This window comes from Papaver somniferum, unplaced genomic scaffold (genome assembly GCF_003573695.1).
Source record: "Papaver somniferum cultivar HN1 unplaced genomic scaffold, ASM357369v1 unplaced-scaffold_33, whole genome shotgun sequence".
In the NCBI taxonomy this organism is placed as follows: domain Eukaryota; kingdom Viridiplantae; phylum Streptophyta; class Magnoliopsida; order Ranunculales; family Papaveraceae; genus Papaver; species Papaver somniferum.
The window spans coordinates 4,184,402-4,203,712 of record NW_020644373.1 but is presented as its reverse complement, the minus strand read 5'-3'; the positions used below and the strand labels follow the sequence as shown (position 1 = coordinate 4,203,712).

The following is a 19,311-nucleotide window of genomic DNA, read 5'->3' as shown; positions in this document are numbered from 1 at the left end:
GTTTAGATCCTTTACGTCAACTTTCAGAGACCATCTCATAGTTTATGGATACATTAAAAATCATTTATTATTTTTTGAAAATAATTTAACATTACGAGAAAAAATTAACTAAGCATCGGGCACAAATCTAATTAAACTTAGAATGGGATTGTAAGTGGATGATAACACGTAAGGAGTTGGTACAATTTGATTCAAAAAGATAGAAACTACATATTCATTAATTGACGTCTCAGAGGATCCCTGCAAACTTTCATTCGCTATCTAAATTGAAGGATCCCATAAATTGTCGTATGCCATCTAACTTGAAAACAATTGTTTGATTAATCGACTGAATGGTTTATGAATGCTACAAAAAGTATTTGTGTCTGTACAAGAATTTGGATATGAAATACGCCTTCTGGGTTGATTAGTGTTTATAAATATATATCAAGTGATGGATCACCATTGAGTTTGCTACTTGGATTACAAACTGTGCATTCCTTCTTTAATGTTATTTGCCTTTTCTTTTTTTTTTATATGCAAAAAGAATGTATTGATCTTAATGAGAGGCTACAGTGAGGTCCTGATCAATCCAACCATATACGTCGTGGGGGAGATCATTCTGAACCTCAAAGTCAGACCTTAAGAGTCTAGCTCTCTTAGCTATCTCTCTTAGCTATCTTATCTGCAACCACATTTAGCTCTCTTTTGACAGACACACTTGCATCTACTAATTTTACTTAGAAGAAACTTAATATCTAAAATGAACATAAAATGTTGGTTCATTAATGGACTTTATTAGAACTTGACTATCAGTCTCAAAAATAACATTAGAGAGGTTCCTTGAAACTGCTAGAGTAACTGCTGCTTTCATAGCTTTACACTCCATCTCCTCCACTTCAATTCCAACCTTTATTCCTCCATTAAAATATTTTCCTTCAGCACCAACGCAGCTGCCTGCACAATTTCTCACAATCAGTCCAATGCCACCTTGCGTAGTTTCAATCTTAAAAGATGCATCAAAATTAATTTCAAAAAGTTACTATCACTGTGCATTCTTAGTTCCTTCACAACCACATTAGAACTAGTAGTAGGAGTTGATCCTTGAGAAACAAGTCTATTAATACAATCTAAGGACATATTTCTACTAGGATTGATGTTCTAAATTTTTTTAGAACATCCATTTTTCCAGATAATCCAAACTGCCACCATAAGTAATTGATTGATATCTTTCCTAGTAATCCTTGTGCCAAAAACAATGTTATTTCCTGTAGAAAACCAGGAGATTACCCAGTTTCTGAAAAAAGAATGTTTAGCCATAATATTACTGACATTAATATTCAAAGCCAACCAAACAGACGTAGCATAAGGACACTGAATGAAAATATGATTGCTAGACTCATTAGGATGATTGCACAGACTGCAATGCAGATCAAAGCCCTTTTTATATCTAGATAGCTTATCCCTTGTAGAAACTATGTCCTTTATGCATTTCCAGACAAAAGGTTTAATTTTGTGAGGTAGTTTAACCTTCCACAAAGATTTCCTGACCTGAACATGAACAATTTGAATACCTGCAGAAGAGTTAGGCAATCTAGATAAAACATTATATGCACTTTTGACAGAGAATTGACATTTTCTATCTGGAAACCAAATAAGGGTATCTTCACCTATAGCAGGAACATTCATTGCAATAATTTTGGTTGCAGACTCAGAATCAAACAAATAGTGAATTAAGTATGCATTCCAAGATCTAGTTCCAGCATGAAAAAGATCTGAAACATAAGTATAAGACAAAGTATTAACTAAGCCTTCAAAAGAGATATGTGGGTGACCTAATCAATAACCCAACAGTATTTTGGTTCTAGTTCCATATCTAATGGCCCCAAAACTATTCTGCTTAATGAAATCTATACTCCTATAATTCCCCTCCATATCCAGGATCAATTCTCATTTAGTTTCTGTAAGTGAAGAATGCTACAGTTATATAAATACTTAGCACTCAAAATTTGAACTCATAATTCCTCATGATCTGTAACAATTTTCCAAACCAACTTATAAATAAGAACAATGTTAAAAGTCTCTAGATCTCTGAAACCTAGTCCTCCTAGATCATTTGCCTGATTGATGTTATCCCAAGCTATAAATTTAATCCTTTTCTAGCATTAAGCCCCCACTAAAAATTCCTCTGCAAAGTATCTAATTTATCCAGCAGAGTAGTAGGTATCTTAAAAAAACCCATTTGGTATGTGGGAAAAGAATTTAAAACATACTTTATAACAGTTGACCTACCATCTTGATTAAGAGTAGTACTTTCATAGTTCTTAAGTCTAGATTCAAAGGATTGGACTATAGAATCAAAAAATTTAATCTTAGAATGACCCAGTAAAAGAGGAGCCCCAAGGTATTTCTCAGAATCCGTAACTATTATCATATTGAGAGCTTGAGAAAGATTGTCACAATCATAAGGACTAAGATTTTTACTGAAGTAAACACAAGACTTATCAAAGTTCAGCATTTGACCAGATAAACTTCCAAAGTCCTACAAAATCTGTAAGATAGTATCAATATGCTGAGTGTTAGCTTGACCAAAGATAAGAATATCATCAGCAAACAACAGATGAGAAATGAGAGGTGCTTTCCTAGAAACTTTAACACCAGTGATGGTTTTATTTGCTTCATCAACTAACAGATACCTAGAGAGGTATTCCATTGCAAGGATAAAAAGATAATAAGAAAGTAGATCTCCTTATCTTATACCTCTAGATGGTACAAATTTCTCACAAGGAGAACCATTAAGAGGCACATTGTTACTAGTAGTAGAGACACACTGCCCGATGAGATCACAAAATTCCCTGCTGAAACCAAAACTTTCTAAAACCTTGATTAGAAATTTCCACATTAATCTATCAGAAGCTTTTGACAGATCAAGTTTAATAGCCATAGTACCAGAATATCCTTCCTTGTGTTTCATAGAATGATTCAATTCATGTGCAACAATAATATTGTCATGAATGGCTCTTCCTGGGACAAAAGCAGCCTGATAAGGGGAAATCAACTTCTTAAGAAAATGTTTAATTCTGTTAGCTAGAATTTTGGAGATAATCTTATAAGTAGCATTACACAAACCAATGAGTCTAAATTCAGATGGTTGTTTAGGACTTTTACATCTAGGTATAAGAGATATATAAGTCATATTCAGACATCTAGGCATGTTACCACTAATAAAAAATCTTTGCACAACATCAACAACATCCTTACCAACCAATTGCCATTGAGATTGATAGAATCCTGCCTGAAAACCATCAGGACCACGAGAACTCCAAGAAGGCATATTCTTTACCACATTTTCAATTTCCATTACGAACAGAGTGCGACATAATATTATCAGAATCAGTAAGCAGTCTAGGAATAACATTAAAAACATCCCCATTCAAAACTGGATTAGAAGTACAGGAAATACTTCTGAAATGATTAGTAAGTAAATCACTAATACCATTTTTATCTTTATAACAAGTACCAGAAGAATCATATAGAGCATTTATAGTATTAACATGCAATCTTTTGTTGACTATAGAATGAAAATATCTAGTATTATTATCTATTTCAAGATTATATTTATCCATAGATTTTTCTTTATAGAAATTAGATTGAATTTTATATCGATTTTCCAGATTACTGACAATAGACTTAAACTCTAGCATGCTGCAGATTAGAACTAGCACCACTTTGATCTATTTGCAATTCATTTTGCAAATTGTTAATATTTTTTTGAATATCACTAAATTCCAATCTATTCCATTGAGAAAAATAAATTCTAGCATTGTGTTGCTTTTGATTCAATTTATAAGTTGGACTACCTTGAATATCTAAGTTCCAGGACTGATCAATTGTAGTCTTAAAACTACCGTGTTCTATCCAAATTCTGAAAAATTTAAAAAGTTTCCATAAATTCTTTGGAATAGGATCAGTAAAAAGCAAAACAAGACAATGATCATAAGCAACAAAATTTAAGTGCAAAAGCTTAGCAGATGGAAAATTGAAGACCCAGTCATTGTTACTAAGTACCATATCAAGTCTAGCCTTACTAGAGCCTGTTCCATAAGAGTTACTAGTCCAGGTATAATCCTTACCTTCATAACCCATGTCTGTCAAAGCTGCATCATTGATCTTGTCTTGAACCCATTTATCAAACCTATTACTATTTTTATCCAAATGAAAATTCAAATCACCTAGAATTGACCATGGATGTTGACCATCACTACTAAATTCATATATGAAGTTCCATTGAATTTTCTTGGGCTCAGTATATGTAGAACCATATATGAAAGAAATGAGAGCCTTAGGTTTACTGGGGCACAATTGTATCACAACATGAATGATGTTATTATCTACTTCTACAACAATACCATCCTTCCACATGAGAATAAGACTACCTGCACAACCTACGATATCAATACACTCAAAATTAGGATAATGCACAGATTTAGCTAAAGAAAGCATTAATTTCATCAATTTTTGTTTCACAGAGGAAAATAAAATCTGGATTTTGAGTTTTAACTAAGTCGTGAAATTGATCTCTAGTAAATTTATTTGCAATACCCTGCACATTCCATGATAAAATTTCCATTTTGAGAATTAAAAAACTTAAATCAAAAGAAGGAGATGGTTTTATAAAATGTACCTTAGACTCTTTTGTGTTGCCTTTTTGGATATCCTTTGTTGTTAGTATGTAAGTTGTCTGTCTATTCACTTGTTTGCCATTACTTTTATCAACATGTTCCAAAAATGTGTAACTGGAACCTCATTCCTCTGCCTCTTACCCAATTTCCCCCATTCAGCTGAATCATTTTGAATCTCTTCACAAGCAGTTCTAGAACTCACAACATAACCATCGTTTGGTGGAACGAAAGCACTACCTTTTTTGAAATTCCTTTGAGTGAAATTAGGGAATTGATCACCTCCCCTAGAAATTACAATCTACTTCCTTTCTCATTTTTTTGCTTCCCCAAAAAAATTAGGCTTAGCATGGGCCTTGTCCAAGTAATCAGTAGCAGCTTTGCAAGCACCTTTTATATGATTTATATTGATACAATTATGACAGATCTTATGTGGATGCTTTTCATAGAAGAACTTAATCCATCTAGTAGACCCAACATTAGTGATTGCCATAACACCTCTTCTTAAAGGATAATCAAATTAACTTGAACACACACCTTAACTGGTTCTCCACAAACTGGTACTGCATATGCAGGTTCAATAGCCAAACTTCACCCATAATCTTCCAAATTTTAGTAATAGCCTTTACATTCATATGTTATGGAAGATGTTTTTTCACTTGTATCCAAAAACAGTGCACATTCCAGTCCAAATCTTGATATATGACCAAAGAGTTGTGATGAAGAAAATTGATGAGATATCCATTGATACTCCATGGACAAGTATAAAAAACTTTCTTCTTAGTTTCTTCATTCTTAAATCGAAATTCCATAATATTATCATCTAATTCAAAGACTTTGACATCCCCAGATGGAATAAAATCCCAAATAAAATCAAGAAACTTTTCCACAGTCTTCACACCCATTTTTTCTTCAATAAAAATCTTCCCAATCAAAATGATTTTTCTTCAACTACATTGTTTTCCTCAGCATCATCACTCTGATGATAGACAACATCTTCTACATCACCAAGATCTAATGCAGCCTGCATAAATTTTGATGCTAGATATGAAACAGAAGCAGGGCTGTCTTCTGTCATTTAATATAGTGAAAACTTTTGATAAGAATAAGACAACTCACTGAGATGAAAAACACCAAAAGGAACTCCACTTTTATAGACCTTCAAACCTAGATAATCTAGGCCAGAAATTGAATTAAAGGAGATATTCATCCTAGTATCCCGTAATTGAGAGAAATACCTTGGTTGAAATATTCTTTCCAGAGAAAATTCTGCTCTAGAAAAGGAAGGATTAACAGTGTGTAAACTTCCGATAATAGCGAGAGTAATTAACGGAACAAACTTGTAACGGAATTTTGAATTTTGAAATTGACTCGAAAGGGCATCTTTCAAACCAATTTGAAATTGACTCGAAAGCGGCATCTTTCAAACCACTGAGTTACCCAAGCGAATTGGCAGAGGCATGCTTCATAAAAAAAAAAGAATCGGCAGAGGCATATTTCCAGATAATAAAAAATGACAAACTGTGGTAACACAAGAGCTTCAAAAAGCTTCAGAACAAATGCTGCAAACGCCTGAATCACAACTGAATACATGGTAAACACCATTTTAGGATATCACAAAACTGCAAACCATTTTAGAATATCACCATTTTAACTATGCATATTTTAGAAACTGAAAAACTAAAAAGAAATGATTTCAAAGCTTATAGTGGACAAAAGTTAACATAAAATCATAAATCATGGGGAATAATCATATTATGAGGAAATCAAAGGATTATAACATGAAAAAATTAGGAAAAGTAATGGAGAATTGAAAGAAAAAATTGGACTGAGTCGACTCAGAAATTCGCCGGATCCTCAGAACTCCATATCTTTTATCACTTCACCAATCTATTCTCAATGTTATTTTCCTTCTTGTTCGGTATTAAGAACCGTATATGAGTATTATGTTTTAACTATTCAAGTATGGGTGTGAGTTCTCAATTTATTTTCTTAGTTAGCATAGACAGTTTGTGGTTCGCACAGAATCTGTAACTTGCATATGTAATTAGTCAATCTCGTTTGTTATATATCTCACGTTGTTGTTAATGCATATTCGAACAAAAACTAGTTTTTTGGTCTGGTTGCACCCGAGTGCATAATGTATTTTTTTTAATTGTTCCTCTTTTTTTTTTTCTTCTTTAATACTTGTTTTTCGTTGATGTTTTAATGGTGTATAATATATTGCAGGTGACACCTAGGACAGACCTACATTTATCCACGAAATACACAAGATGTACCGGAGTGCATAATGTATATTCTGATATGAAATCGGTTTTGGCCAGGTTGCACCCAGGTGCATAATGCATATGCATATAGGAAAGATGTTTTGGCGAGGTTGCACTTGGGGTGCATAATGCATATTGTTATAGATTTTTTTTTTGGTGGGGTTGCACCTGGGTACATAATTCATATTTTTATATGAAATAAATTTTGACCAAGTTGCATTTGGGTGCATAATGCGTATTTTTATAGGAAATTAATTTTGGTTAGGTCGCATCTGGACGCATAAGGTATCCTCGGCCTGGTTTAAGTTTTCTTTTTTTCGAATTTCATAAAACAATGGATCTTGTTTTGTAGAGATTTTCGAGTCCTTTCCAAAAGTATAAATTTTATTAAAATGCGACTTATATTTCGGAAGTTAAGATCTTTCTCGTGGTTAATTTTAAATTGTAAAAGGATATAATAAAGAATAAAGTTTAAATATATATGACTAACTTTTCTTGTGTCTTTTTTACCCCGACCTATATTTTACAAGTCCGTTACGGGTTTTGGGAAAATGACCCATGTAAACTTTCATCTGTCATTTAATTCGCGTTGCCATCTAATTGGAAGGATCCATGTAAACCTTCGTCTGCCATTTAATTTGCGTGTCCATCTGCAACTTGGTTGCCTTTTGTATAAATACGGAGGAATTATGACTAGGAAATCATAATAGGCATGTAATTTTAATTTCGTGAACTGATCCACACTGCATATAGAAAAACTCCTGGACTATAAATAAATGATTAAAATTTCGATGCTAATCTCTCTAGTGAACATTTTGGATCGACCGGAAAACTCCCAATAAACCTACCGCAAAAAAATCCGGCTAATGCTTAAAAGTATACAGCTAGCACAATCACATTAATTATTTCCAGCCAGCAGGAACTACCCCCATAATCACATTTCCGGCAACGAGCTCATCAAAGATACGCTGATAGACTGAGTTATGGGTAACGTACAACGCACACACGTACATACGCAGAAAAAGAAAGAAGAGCGAACCTCATGAAAGTTGGATATTCTGTGGAAAGGTGCAGGCAGCGTGAAACTCTTTAAAAAGCTAACGAAAATGTGTGATTTGGACTCGCTCGACCAGGTGAGTTAACAAATCCCGTTTTTTTGTCTAACCTACCATCCCTGGTCGGATACGTTCATTATCCCTGGTTAGGTTAGGTTAACTACTCTGGTTACCCTTTTGGGTTTACCCGGATAAAAATCATGTTTCTCTAGCAACCAAGGTGTTCTGGATCAAATTTGATGGATGGAAGATTGTTTTGACAAACAATTGTTCAATTGATGTAGTAATACCACCCGTTGTTGTTCTTCAAACCGCTAATAGTATATGCCACCGAAGTTGAGGGGACGAAGATTAGAAAACCGCAATCTCTTCTTTATCTAGCGCTGGTATTAAACATGGTATATCACTTATCTTGAGAAAGGCTTGATTTTTTTTCCTTCCTGTTTTTCCATTGTGAATTAGGTGAAAAGGGTATATACTATTGTATCAGTTAATTTTAAAATTGATACACAGGGTTCTTCCAGTTTCATGTGGGATTAAATTATAGGGTTTTAGTGTTAACTGTTGAGATGATTTTCTTGTTCATGTGCAGTATGTGTTTTCAGGCTCTGTAATCAGTCCAGTCTTTTAGAAAATGATGTTTCTCTCTATGTTCATAATTTAAAGCATAACAATAATAGAAAAGAAAAATTAGTTGGCAATTACATCCATTCATCATTGTAATAACCCATCCAAAGGAGTTGAGAGTGAGAGAAAATTCAAACAGGAAACCAAGCAAGCCCATAAAAGATATATGTATGATGAAAAAAAGTATTTGGTTTGTGAAGGAGTTTCCCTGAAAAGATTTTTGGAAAGTGCAACAGCAATTGTTAGCTACTATGAGATTAGTGGGAAATCGAAAATGGGCTCGAGACTAGGGCTGCACAAAACCGACTCAACTCACCAACCCAACCCACACCCGTCTGAAATTACCCATACTCGACCCAATCCACCTAAAAGTGGGTCGACTATGAGTTACAACATTAAAACCCATAGTATGGCGGGTCGACTGTGGGTGACAGCTTCCCTCACCCGATCCAACCCACCCACCCACCTAAATATTTCTAAGTTAATTCTAACCCTTAGATTACCTATCTTAGATAAACCACAACCGTTGAAGTAATGATATATGATCTTAGGTTTTAGTATAGTAGGAAATGGTAATGTACTCTTTTATCTTTTGATCTTTGAACAGTTGAACTCATATCTTGTTATTGTTAGCTTTATCACTTTGCATGCAGTTTCCAACTTTGCACCAACTTCTTACTTCTCTGGATTTTTATTTTGTAAACACTTTTAAGTAACTTCTTGTGATGTTAATTGTCTACACTTGACTTGGGGTGAGCTTTTTGATAAAAGCTATTACTTCCAATCCGTAAGAGTCTTAGTTATTTGTATACAAGTAAGTTTAACAGTAAGACTGTAAGTCTGTAACTGTAATGTAATGTTCATTGTATTTTATGGTGGGTAACCCACCACCCATCCAATCCAACCCACCGTAATGTTGGGTTGGTTACGGGTGACAACTTCTGTTACCCACCATCAGTGGGTTGGGTGGTGGGTGAGGCCAAACCCGACCCAATCCAACCCATGTGCAGCCCTACTCGAGACAGTGTTGTTTAGTTATTAACATGAGCTGAACATCACTGGTTTTCACTTATTTTGTAGGACTCATATTCTTGAATGTTTGATTTTGTGATAATATGGTTACTTGTGCTGCTTCTATCTTCATGCACATTACAAATCAAGAAGCGCCTTAATGATGGTGCTAATACATTAACGATTCTGGCGTTCACTTAGTTATATCATCGTTTTCCTACTATATCGCCACTACACTAGACATTAGCTACTAACAAAGAGGAGGAAAAATGGAGCAACGCCAAATTAACTCTCGAATGCTTCTATTATTCATCTTTTCTAATGCTTGTCACATATTTTTACTGTGGTACTTATTTGATTCGACTCTACAGTCTCGGTTAAGTTTCATGGTGGTTGTGTCATGCAAGTTTACAGATTTAGCCATCTGCGACGTGCACACTATTAGTTGTATTCCACCTCTTTCTGCCAATTATGCTAGCTGAGGTTTGTATTTGTTAACCGGTAGATGGTATGGATGCTTTTGCTGTGAAGCAGGCATGCAAATTTGCAAAAGAGCATGTTCTGCAGAAGGGACCCATTGTGAGTATATTTATTAAGTTTTTAAGTTTCAACTAGGTTGTATGCTCCCATCATTTTATTATTCTTAATACTTGGTTTTATAATTTTGAGTGTCTATGAGTGTTTTGTTTACGAAATATCAGTATGAAAAGCTGCATTGCAAGAACTTGGCCTTTAGTGTGAGTTATTGTTGCAATTACCATCACGTAACATGTAAATTTGATTTTTAAGAAGACAAAATTACCAAATTTTAAACTTGCAAGATAATATTCAGTACTACCTCCGGTTTACACACAAACCTGCCTATTATTTAGAAACGGAGGGAATAGTAGATAAGCACTGAAACTTACCCTGAATAAAATTTCCAAATTTTTTGATCACTGCAAAATTGCAGTTATATGGCTATATTATATTTGTATCTATGTAACTCAGACTTTTATGTGTTTTTATTTCTTTTCTTTTTCTGTCATCTGTTTTGCGTTGCTTATTGACGTACTGCAGATAACTAATTTAATGTTTGTGATTTGTCTGCTTCTCGAACTGCCAAACCTTATTCTTTAATGCTTTTGATGGTAGTGTTATATATGGTGGATGTGTTTCAGTAGTTTGAATGATATGCTGATGTCTATGTGCAAATTCTTGAAATGGACACTTACAGGTACCATGGGCACTCCATGTCGGATCCAGGCAGCACATACAGAAGCAGAGATGAGATTAGTGGTGTGAGACAGGTTGGTGATCTTTTTCAATTTGTAATTGTTGTGGTCTTGTTTACCCAAGTATTGAATTTGCAATTTCTAATAATTCTTGGTAATTTATTTCAGGAGCGTGATCCAGTAGAAAGAATAAGGAAGTTGGTGCTCGCTCATTACCTAACAACTGATAAGTGTTGTGCAAGTCCTTGGACTCGGATTGGATTTACATATAGATTTTCAATATGTTAATGTGCTTTGTAACTATGCATTGGAAGGCTCCTGTTCTTGCATAAAAAGGCGCATGTGTGAAATTGTAATAGCTATTTTTTCTTCAATATTTAGTGGCATGTAAGCATCTTGTTCTTATTACTTAACGGTTGTACATCTTATCTCCCGCTTTCCCAACCATCCTTATTTATTTTTTCCTTCTCTGTTACAGCGGGACGAATCAAATGGGCTGAAACCATTAATTGTATCAATTGTAACTTGGACAGAAGTTATACAAGCTTTCTTTGGTTTTTTGCTTATCACCCATTGTCTTTATCAGATATCGATTGTACTTGTTCTGTCTCTACCCAATTTATTTTATACGACATTGTGCGTTCCTACCCAATTTATTTTATACGCCATTCTTAGTTTCGTACCCAAATATTTTATACGAAATTCTTAGTTTCGTACCCGATTTATTTTATACGGCATTCTTTGATTTGCACCAGATTAATTTCATACGACTTTCTTTGTTATTTACCCAATCTACAACCGCCCGAAGCTCAAATTTTTCAGTAAAAATCACATAAGTAGCTAGGCGAATCTCCAATAGTACAAACTTTACCAGCAACATCTCCAATAGTACAAACTTTACCGGCAACTGAGCGTATATTTTCAGGATGCCATATATTATTATTCACTTTCACATGCTTAAATAAGGGGGGGAGATCTATTACATATTCTTTCACTTTTATTTTAATGCTAAGAAGAGTATTGAACTAAAAAGCACCATTTTTATGCAGTCCAAATTAATAGATAGATTTAAGAGGTGGTGAAATTGTGTTTGCGCTATGCAAGCCACAATCAATAGTCCTTATGTAAATAAGGGTCTTAATCAAGTCAAAGGCTTCAACAGTGGTGAAACATCCTTAAACATCTTTAACAAATGATAAACTTTTTGCATTTAGACATTCATCTACCCAGGCAGAAATTGTATTGAAGTGTGATTACATGAAGTGCGACTGCGTATTTAACAATTACCATACCGAAAGTAAAACATTTCTAATATTTACTGCCGACTAACATCCTACACCAGTATTCTAATCCCCATTTTCTGTATATCTGTAGGCATTAGTACATATACGACTGACATCAGTTGAGCTAACATTTAGGTATTCCCAAAAAATAGAGCTTCATACGTTAATCAGCAACCCGATATTCCAAAAAATCGACGCATCTATGTACACCTGAAATGCGTCCCGTTGGCCAAAAAACGATCCGGTGTAAAGTTGGATTCACACTGCAGCCAAGAAGTAGTATCAAGACTTAGTACAAGCCTCAACAAAGGGGTGACACCACAAACAAATATAGAAAGAAAACACAAAAGAGCTAAAGGTGACTGTAATATTGCCTCCTAATTAAACCAGAAGTTTTTATCCCCATGACTAACTATTTGGGATTACCAACGAAACGGGTCTATCTTAAATTTCCAAAATAAATAAATAATAATAATAATTCCAAGCACTAAGTAAACAAGTTTCAAATTTAAGATTTAGTGAAGGATAAACTGAACCACATTCGAGTATTATGTGCATTTTTAGTTCACTCTTTATATCTCTTCAAAAAAAAAGTTCACTCTTTATAATAACAAGTTAAAATCTAATTTCTGGCACCCTGCTACCCAAGTTATACTATATGTGTAATCCTTAAAATCAAAACTCACTTCTAAATCAATGGTAATACCCCTTTTAAACCCGAATCAGATAACCAACTAAATACAAATCCGATAATTCCATTCAATTCCTTAACCTTCAACTATTATGAGGATATGAACCTAAAGAAATCTAAAGGAGAAGCTCGGGGATTAGGGATTTAAACAGTAACAGGTTAGGGTTTCAAAAAGGAAAAAATTCCTATTACAATCACTTTTCTATCTGATGTAATTGAAAATTAAATAGATCTACATACCTATACCATCTGGATTTGATGAATTCATATCCATCGGTCTCTGACTCTGCAAACTTGCATATGAAGAAGGTGAAGCAGAAGATGAAGATGGTGAAACAGAAATTGAAGACAGACTTTGGAGAAGAGATGGGATATAAAACCTAACCTAACCCATCTAAACACCCGACCCGTATAACCTAACCTAACCAGTGATAATTAACTAACCCGACCAGGGAGGGTAGGTTAGACAAAAAACGGAATTTGTTAACTCACCTGGTCGAGCGATTTGTTAACTCACCTGGTCGAGCGAGTCCAAATCACACATTGTTTGTTAGCTTTTTTAAAGAGTTTCACGGTGGCTGCACCTTTCCACAGAATATCCAATTTTCATGAGGTTCGCTCAAGAAAGAAACCCTTCACTTGTTTTTCACAGAAGAAGACAGCTAAGTGAGAAATTGAAACTCGAAATCCAAAATCTTCTTCCATAGAAATTCCCTCTCTTCCTGTCCATATTCATTTTACCCGCCTTTTCAGTCCCAACAAAAGTCCCCTCTCTCTCCTCTCACCACTCTGAAAAAAAAATTCTTCTCCTCTGCACCTAGCAATTTATTGTGGTGCGCACTTTAAGGATCATCATTTTTCCCCCCCTCTCTCTCTCGTCTCTTTACAAAGAAGAAGAAGAAGCATTTTCTATCTTTCAATGGATTCGGCCACATTAGCAACAAGATCTTCATCTTATTTCGGAAGGTTATCATCGAATAACAAAAACCCTAATCCATCTTCGTTACTTCTTTTATGTATCAAAGAGAAAAAAGATAAGAAATATTTATTCAAATCATTGAAATCTTCAAACCCTAGCTCATCTTCGGTAGTAACTGAAACTTCTTTAGGAACATCGACATCCGGTGAAGATAACGGTGGTGGTGGAGTTGTTAGTTCCAAATTTAAAAGACTTGTCAATGAATTTGAAACGATTACAGAACCAATCGATAAAGTTAAACGTATTTTACATTACGCGAATCTACTGCCTCGATTTGAGGATTCTGATCGAGTAATTGAGAACAGAGTTATGGGATGTACTGCACAAGTATGGTTAGTAACAAAAATGGATGAATACGGAAAGATGAGGTTTTATGCTGATAGTGATTCTGAGATAACTAAAGGGTTTTGTTCTTGTTTGATTATGTTATTGGACGGGGCTTTACCTGAGGAAGTATTGAAATTGACAACACAAGATTTATTTGCTTTAAATGTAGGATTGTTGCCGAGTAAGTCACAATCCAGAGTTAATACATGGCATAATGTATTCATTAGCATGCAGAAGAAAACTAAGAGTTTGGTTGCTGAAAAACAAGGGAAACCTCCGCTTAAGCTTTTTCCTTCTCTTGTTATTACTGCTGATGATATTCAGCCTAAAGGAAGCTATGCTGAATCTCAGGTTATCAACTACTATTTGCTATCTTTGTTCTGTTCTCTAGACTCTTCAGAGTCGTTCGTTATCTGATTCTAATTTGACTGCTTTTTGGTTTTTTTTATTAAAAACTAATGTGCAAAGTAGACCAGTTTGTGAAAATAGGAATGCTTAACGAGTTCTGTTTTCAGCTAATGTTTTTTATTAGTATTTCTAATATGCAATCTTATGTGTTTATGAGCGTGTGTGTGTTTTTGCAAGTTTCCGTCATGGTTCATCAAAGTCTTGTTATAGTGTGAGCTCATGCATTTGAATTGAAATTTGTTAATTAACTCGAGTTTTGTTGGGTGCTTGGCGAATCATCTCGAGGTTTCTGCTCCGACGCCCTCGTGTTTGTATCTTGTAAGTTATTAGTCGCACATGAAGCCCTGTTGTGCAAAAGAACTTTTATTATGTTATTTATTTAGCTAGGAGTGATTGGCTATCTGCCGGAAATGGCTAGGTTTTGTTGATGTGAACCCATGACCATCTGTTCCATTAGGAAATAACAATAAACTGCGTTGGTACTTTCTGCAACTAAACTTAGGTCTGTGCTTTTCCTGAATATTAGCTTATAAGCAACTGGAAAATAAAATAGAAAATGAAAAAGAAGATAACATGAAAATATTTCTGTTTAGATCATCCTCTTATATTTGTTAGCTTTTGAGATTGGGATTAGAGTTATGGTTGCATTTTCTTGGTAAAATGGTCAAGTATAATGTTCTATGACTTCGATCATACATGTGTATTATTAACCAATTGGAATCCTTGGCCTTCCTTTGCTCTGCTTGCGCAAGTTTGAAGTTAAAAATTGAATTATTTCAACCACTTCGTGTTACCAATTCCTGGCAATATCAGACCCCTAAACTCCGTTGTAGTGTAACTTCAGGCGAAGTTCTTGTTCCCTGACGAATTAAAGGTTACAGAACTAGTCAATGTGCTAAAGAAGAAGAAAATTGGTGTCGTTGCACATTTTTATATGGACCCAGAGGTTCAAGGCATCTTAACCACGGCGCAGCAGCAGTGGCCTCACATACATATATCCGATTCCTTGGTTATGGCAGATATGGCTGTTAAGATGGCAAAAGATGGATGCCAATATATCACAGTTCTGGGTGTAGATTTCATGTCAGAGAATGTACGAGCGATTCTTGATCAGGCTGGGTTTGAGAAGGTATTTCTCTCGCCACAGATATGAGTGTCTCTCTTATTATGACAGATGCATATGGTTGTGATAAGCAAATTTCAGAGATATATCTTTATGTGAGAAACCCATAGATGACTAGTGAAACTATTTTTAGCATGGTGATTTTTTGATTCATTTTTGTTGTCCATGTTATTCATGTTTTGCAAAGGTGTTCTAGCTTTTTCCAGGGCAACATGTAGCTGGTTTGTAGTAGTTAAATGATTCTCCTCTTGCTCTGATGATCAAGTTCTTGCTTACTTGTCAAATATCGTGGGAATTTAGAAATTTGTAGGGGAAAGCTGGACTTGTATCTTCATTGGAATTATATTTTTACACTACTACTCCAACCAATCTTCAGAAGAACACTAGTGTATATATTCACCACCATACGCCTACTTCTTGAATGGTTATCCAAATCTGTTCTAACTGGGACTGGAAGAAGCACCTTTGTTCATTTAATAAGTGCCAGTATTTTGAATTTAAGAAACATAATGCTCAGCTACAACCGAGAAATTGTTTTTTGTTTACCTTTGCCAAATGAAGGAAGCCTATGTTTTTGGTGGTTATTATGCATCATCGTAACTCTCACAAGATATATGCAGGTTGGTGTATACAGAATGTCCGATGAAAGAATTGGTTGCTCTTTGGCTGATGCTGCAGCAAGTCCTACGTATACAAGTTATCTCGAGGCAGCTTCGAGGTCCCTTCCTTCTTTGCACGTGGTCTACATAAACACATCATTAGAAACAAAGGCACGGGCCCATGAGCTCGTACCCACAATTACCTGCACTTCATCCAATGTTGTGAATACCATTCTTCAGGTTGGTTGTCTTTCAGCTCTTCTTTTTCCAAATATGATAACATGACTATGCCATTTTCTTCACTAAAAGATATGTAACTTTTTCAATTGTATAAATTTGTATTTTATCAGGCATTTGCTCAGGTACCAGATTTGAACATATGGTATGGTCCTGATTCCTACATGGGGGCGAATATAGCAGAATTATTTCAACAGATGGCTAACATGACAAATGAGGAGATTGCATTGGTACATGCAAAACACGATAGGGAGTCCATAAGATCTTTGTTACCCCGATTGCATTATTATCAGGTGAGTGCGCATTTATCATATAGCCAATGGAGCTTTATAATCTGCCATACAAGCTTTACCTTAGTTCATTTTAATTTTGCCTGTGCAAATGACCCTAGTTTTACTTGTGAATTTGTGGTTACGCTAAATTGTTTCATTGGATTTCTTATTTCTGTTCTGATTTTTTTTTTTTTTTTTTAATATTAGGATGGGGCATGTATTGTGCATGACATTTTTGGGAATGAGGTTGTGAAAAGAATACAAGAATTGTATGCTGATGCATACCTAACAGCACATTTTGAAGTTCCTGGAGAAATGTTCGCCCTAGCAATGGAAGCCAAGAGAAGAGGAATGGGTGTGGTGGGTTCTACCCAAAACATATTAGATTTTATAAAACATAGAGTTCAAGAAGCTTTGGACAGGAACCTTGACGAGCACCTTCAGTTTGTATTAGGAACGGAAACAGGGATGGTCACGTCAATTGTTGCTGCAGTGCGTAAACTATTGGGCTCTGTGATTTCAACTTCTGATATAGCAAAAATCAACATTGAAATTATATTTCCAGTCTGTTCAGACTCAGTATCAAGAACCTCCGAAAATGCATCTGATGGACAACATTCTGCTGATCTAAATGGTGTCACTAAACTCTCAGTTATTCCTGGAGTAGCAACAGGAGAAGGGTGTTCCATCCATGGAGGTTGTGCATCCTGTCCGTACATGAAGGTCAGAATATTTGTATCCGTATTTTTTTATGGACTTGGTTATAGTTACCTTTGCGATGTGTTTAGTAGTACCGCAACCTGCTCTCACGATTTCTTCGGCTTTTGTTATTTTGTCTGCCAGATGAATACCTTGAACTCACTCCTGAGAGTATGTCAGCATCTGCCAAATGAGAAAAGTATAATTTCATCATATGAAGCAGGAAGATTTGACTCCCATACCCCACTAGGAAATTCAGTTGCCGATGTTGGGTGTGAGCCAATTTTACATATGCAAGATTTCCAGGTCAGTTTTATTTGTTATTTTATATTTATATGTTTAAGACTGTTTGAGTTCTACATCTCAACTGCCTAAACTGGTCTAAATTTTGTCAGGCCACCGGAAAATTGCCGGGGAAGCTCGTTGATCACATCCTTGATGCTGCAAGTAACAAGAGATAAACTCTTGTTTAATTACAACTTCAAAGGTCGAATGTAAACAAGCCCTCTGCTGAGCATCATTACTTCTGCTGGTTTATGTGCTTGACGACAATCTTTAGACGCCATAAGCAAATAGAATATTGCTCCTCGACTGTTTGTTTTTGTTTCTTTCTTTGGATTCTTATCCCTTTTCACTACCATTTTGCTATCATTTTTGTCTTGCTTCCGTTGATGTAGAGGCATGTTTTTTTTTCTTTTTTTCAGAAGCATGTAGAGCGCATGCTATTTATACAAAAAGAAAAGATAAGAACTGAAAATGAAGTGATTATATATTAGCCATCCTAATTCTCGACTTGTCCAGAAAAAATTGTACTGTTTATATAGTCTTTCATCCTTTCATAAAAAGATACTTATCATCCTTGCCTCTTTTTTTTTGATACCCGAAAATTGTATTAAAATGAATGAATTTTTGGTCTCCTGCTAGGAGACTACAAATAGCAGGTTCAAAGTTACTGCAACTTTCAAGTGATAAAGCTGATTCTCTAGCTGACTTTGCTATTGCATTAGCTATTTGATTATCATCACGACTAACAAAATCAAAAGTGCAAGAAATAAAACTAGAGATTAAATAGTTGATCTCTTTTATTAGATTCCTATTTTCCCACTGAATGAAAAGTGATTGTCCATTGGTAGATTGGATGGCTAGCTTTGCCACTACTTGAATTCTTGGGTGTTGTATTCTCCAGTTTCTGGACTTAGTGCTCCATTTCCATAGGTTCTTTTGATTCCAAGACAACAACCTATGAAGTCACGCATGACAATACCAGTTCCAAATTTGTTAATATGGTGATCGAAGGAGACATCAATATTGAATTTGATAACACCTTCTAGAGGTGGTTTCCATCTATAATATTAATGTTGTTATAAACATAGTATAAGGAAATCAACTAATGGATTATGCCGGAGGATTTTAAAGCTTTATTGGAGAGCGGGAAACTCTTCAAAGTCGGTAAAAGAAAATCAACTATTTGGCAGATAACTCCTTTTGCTATCTATTGGGAGATTTGGAAGGAGAGAAATTCGAGAATACATGGAGGCAGGAGTAGATCTTTTGAAGATATCAAGATGTTAATCATTCAAAATATTTACTTGTGGAGTTCAACGGAGAATATCTTCAAAGATTACACAGTTAATCAGATTATGTTTCACTGGGAAACAATAGTTTCTATGTAATAAGTTTTTTTCTCTGATTTTTTCCTATAATTCTGGGATCTGGTGATTCCTCTGTATATTATGTATATATTTTTCTTTCTTAATATATCCTTCCTTTATAAAACAACAACAACATAGTATAAGGAATTATTGGCAGTATGCATATGAGAAGCAAGATGATAATGAATCTTATGCACAAAGTTATGAGG

General features: G+C 35.0%; 2 protein-coding genes and 1 long non-coding RNA gene across 4 annotated transcripts; 2 read left to right on the top strand and 1 right to left on the bottom strand.

The window, feature by feature from the left end:
* The first annotated feature begins 8,181 nt into the window (after window positions 1–8,181).
* Window positions 8,182–11,376, top strand: LOC113342096 (pyruvate dehydrogenase E1 component subunit alpha-1, mitochondrial-like). Of its 2 annotated transcripts, none has more exons than XM_026586753.1 (4): window positions 8,182–8,378; window positions 10,124–10,197; window positions 10,812–10,907; window positions 11,001–11,376. In XM_026586753.1, exons 2-4 carry the CDS (start codon window positions 10,129–10,131, stop codon window positions 11,118–11,120), a joined length of 285 nt encoding a protein of 94 aa, XP_026442538.1. In that variant the 5' UTR covers window positions 8,182–8,378; window positions 10,124–10,128; the 3' UTR covers window positions 11,121–11,376. The 2 variants fall into 2 exon arrangements, with proteins under 2 accessions (XP_026442538.1, XP_026442537.1); XM_026586752.1 differs by having other exon boundaries at window positions 10,033–10,197.
* A 631-nt stretch (window positions 11,377–12,007) lies between these two features.
* Window positions 12,008–13,296, bottom strand: LOC113341985. Its single transcript, XR_003356303.1, has 2 exons — window positions 13,047–13,296; window positions 12,008–12,378 (listed from the first exon to the last, which is right to left on the bottom strand). It is a non-coding gene; the product is annotated as an uncharacterized LOC113341985 (long non-coding RNA).
* Window positions 13,297–13,428: 132 nt separating this feature from the next.
* Window positions 13,429–18,257, top strand: LOC113341984 (quinolinate synthase, chloroplastic-like). The gene is made up of 7 exons (XM_026586662.1): window positions 13,429–14,463; window positions 15,365–15,649; window positions 16,264–16,482; window positions 16,593–16,772; window positions 16,959–17,474; window positions 17,595–17,756; window positions 17,846–18,257. Exons 1-7 carry the CDS (start codon window positions 13,726–13,728, stop codon window positions 17,909–17,911), a joined length of 2,166 nt encoding a protein of 721 aa, XP_026442447.1. The 5' UTR covers window positions 13,429–13,725; the 3' UTR covers window positions 17,912–18,257.
* The last annotated feature ends 1,054 nt before the right edge of the window (window positions 18,258–19,311 follow it).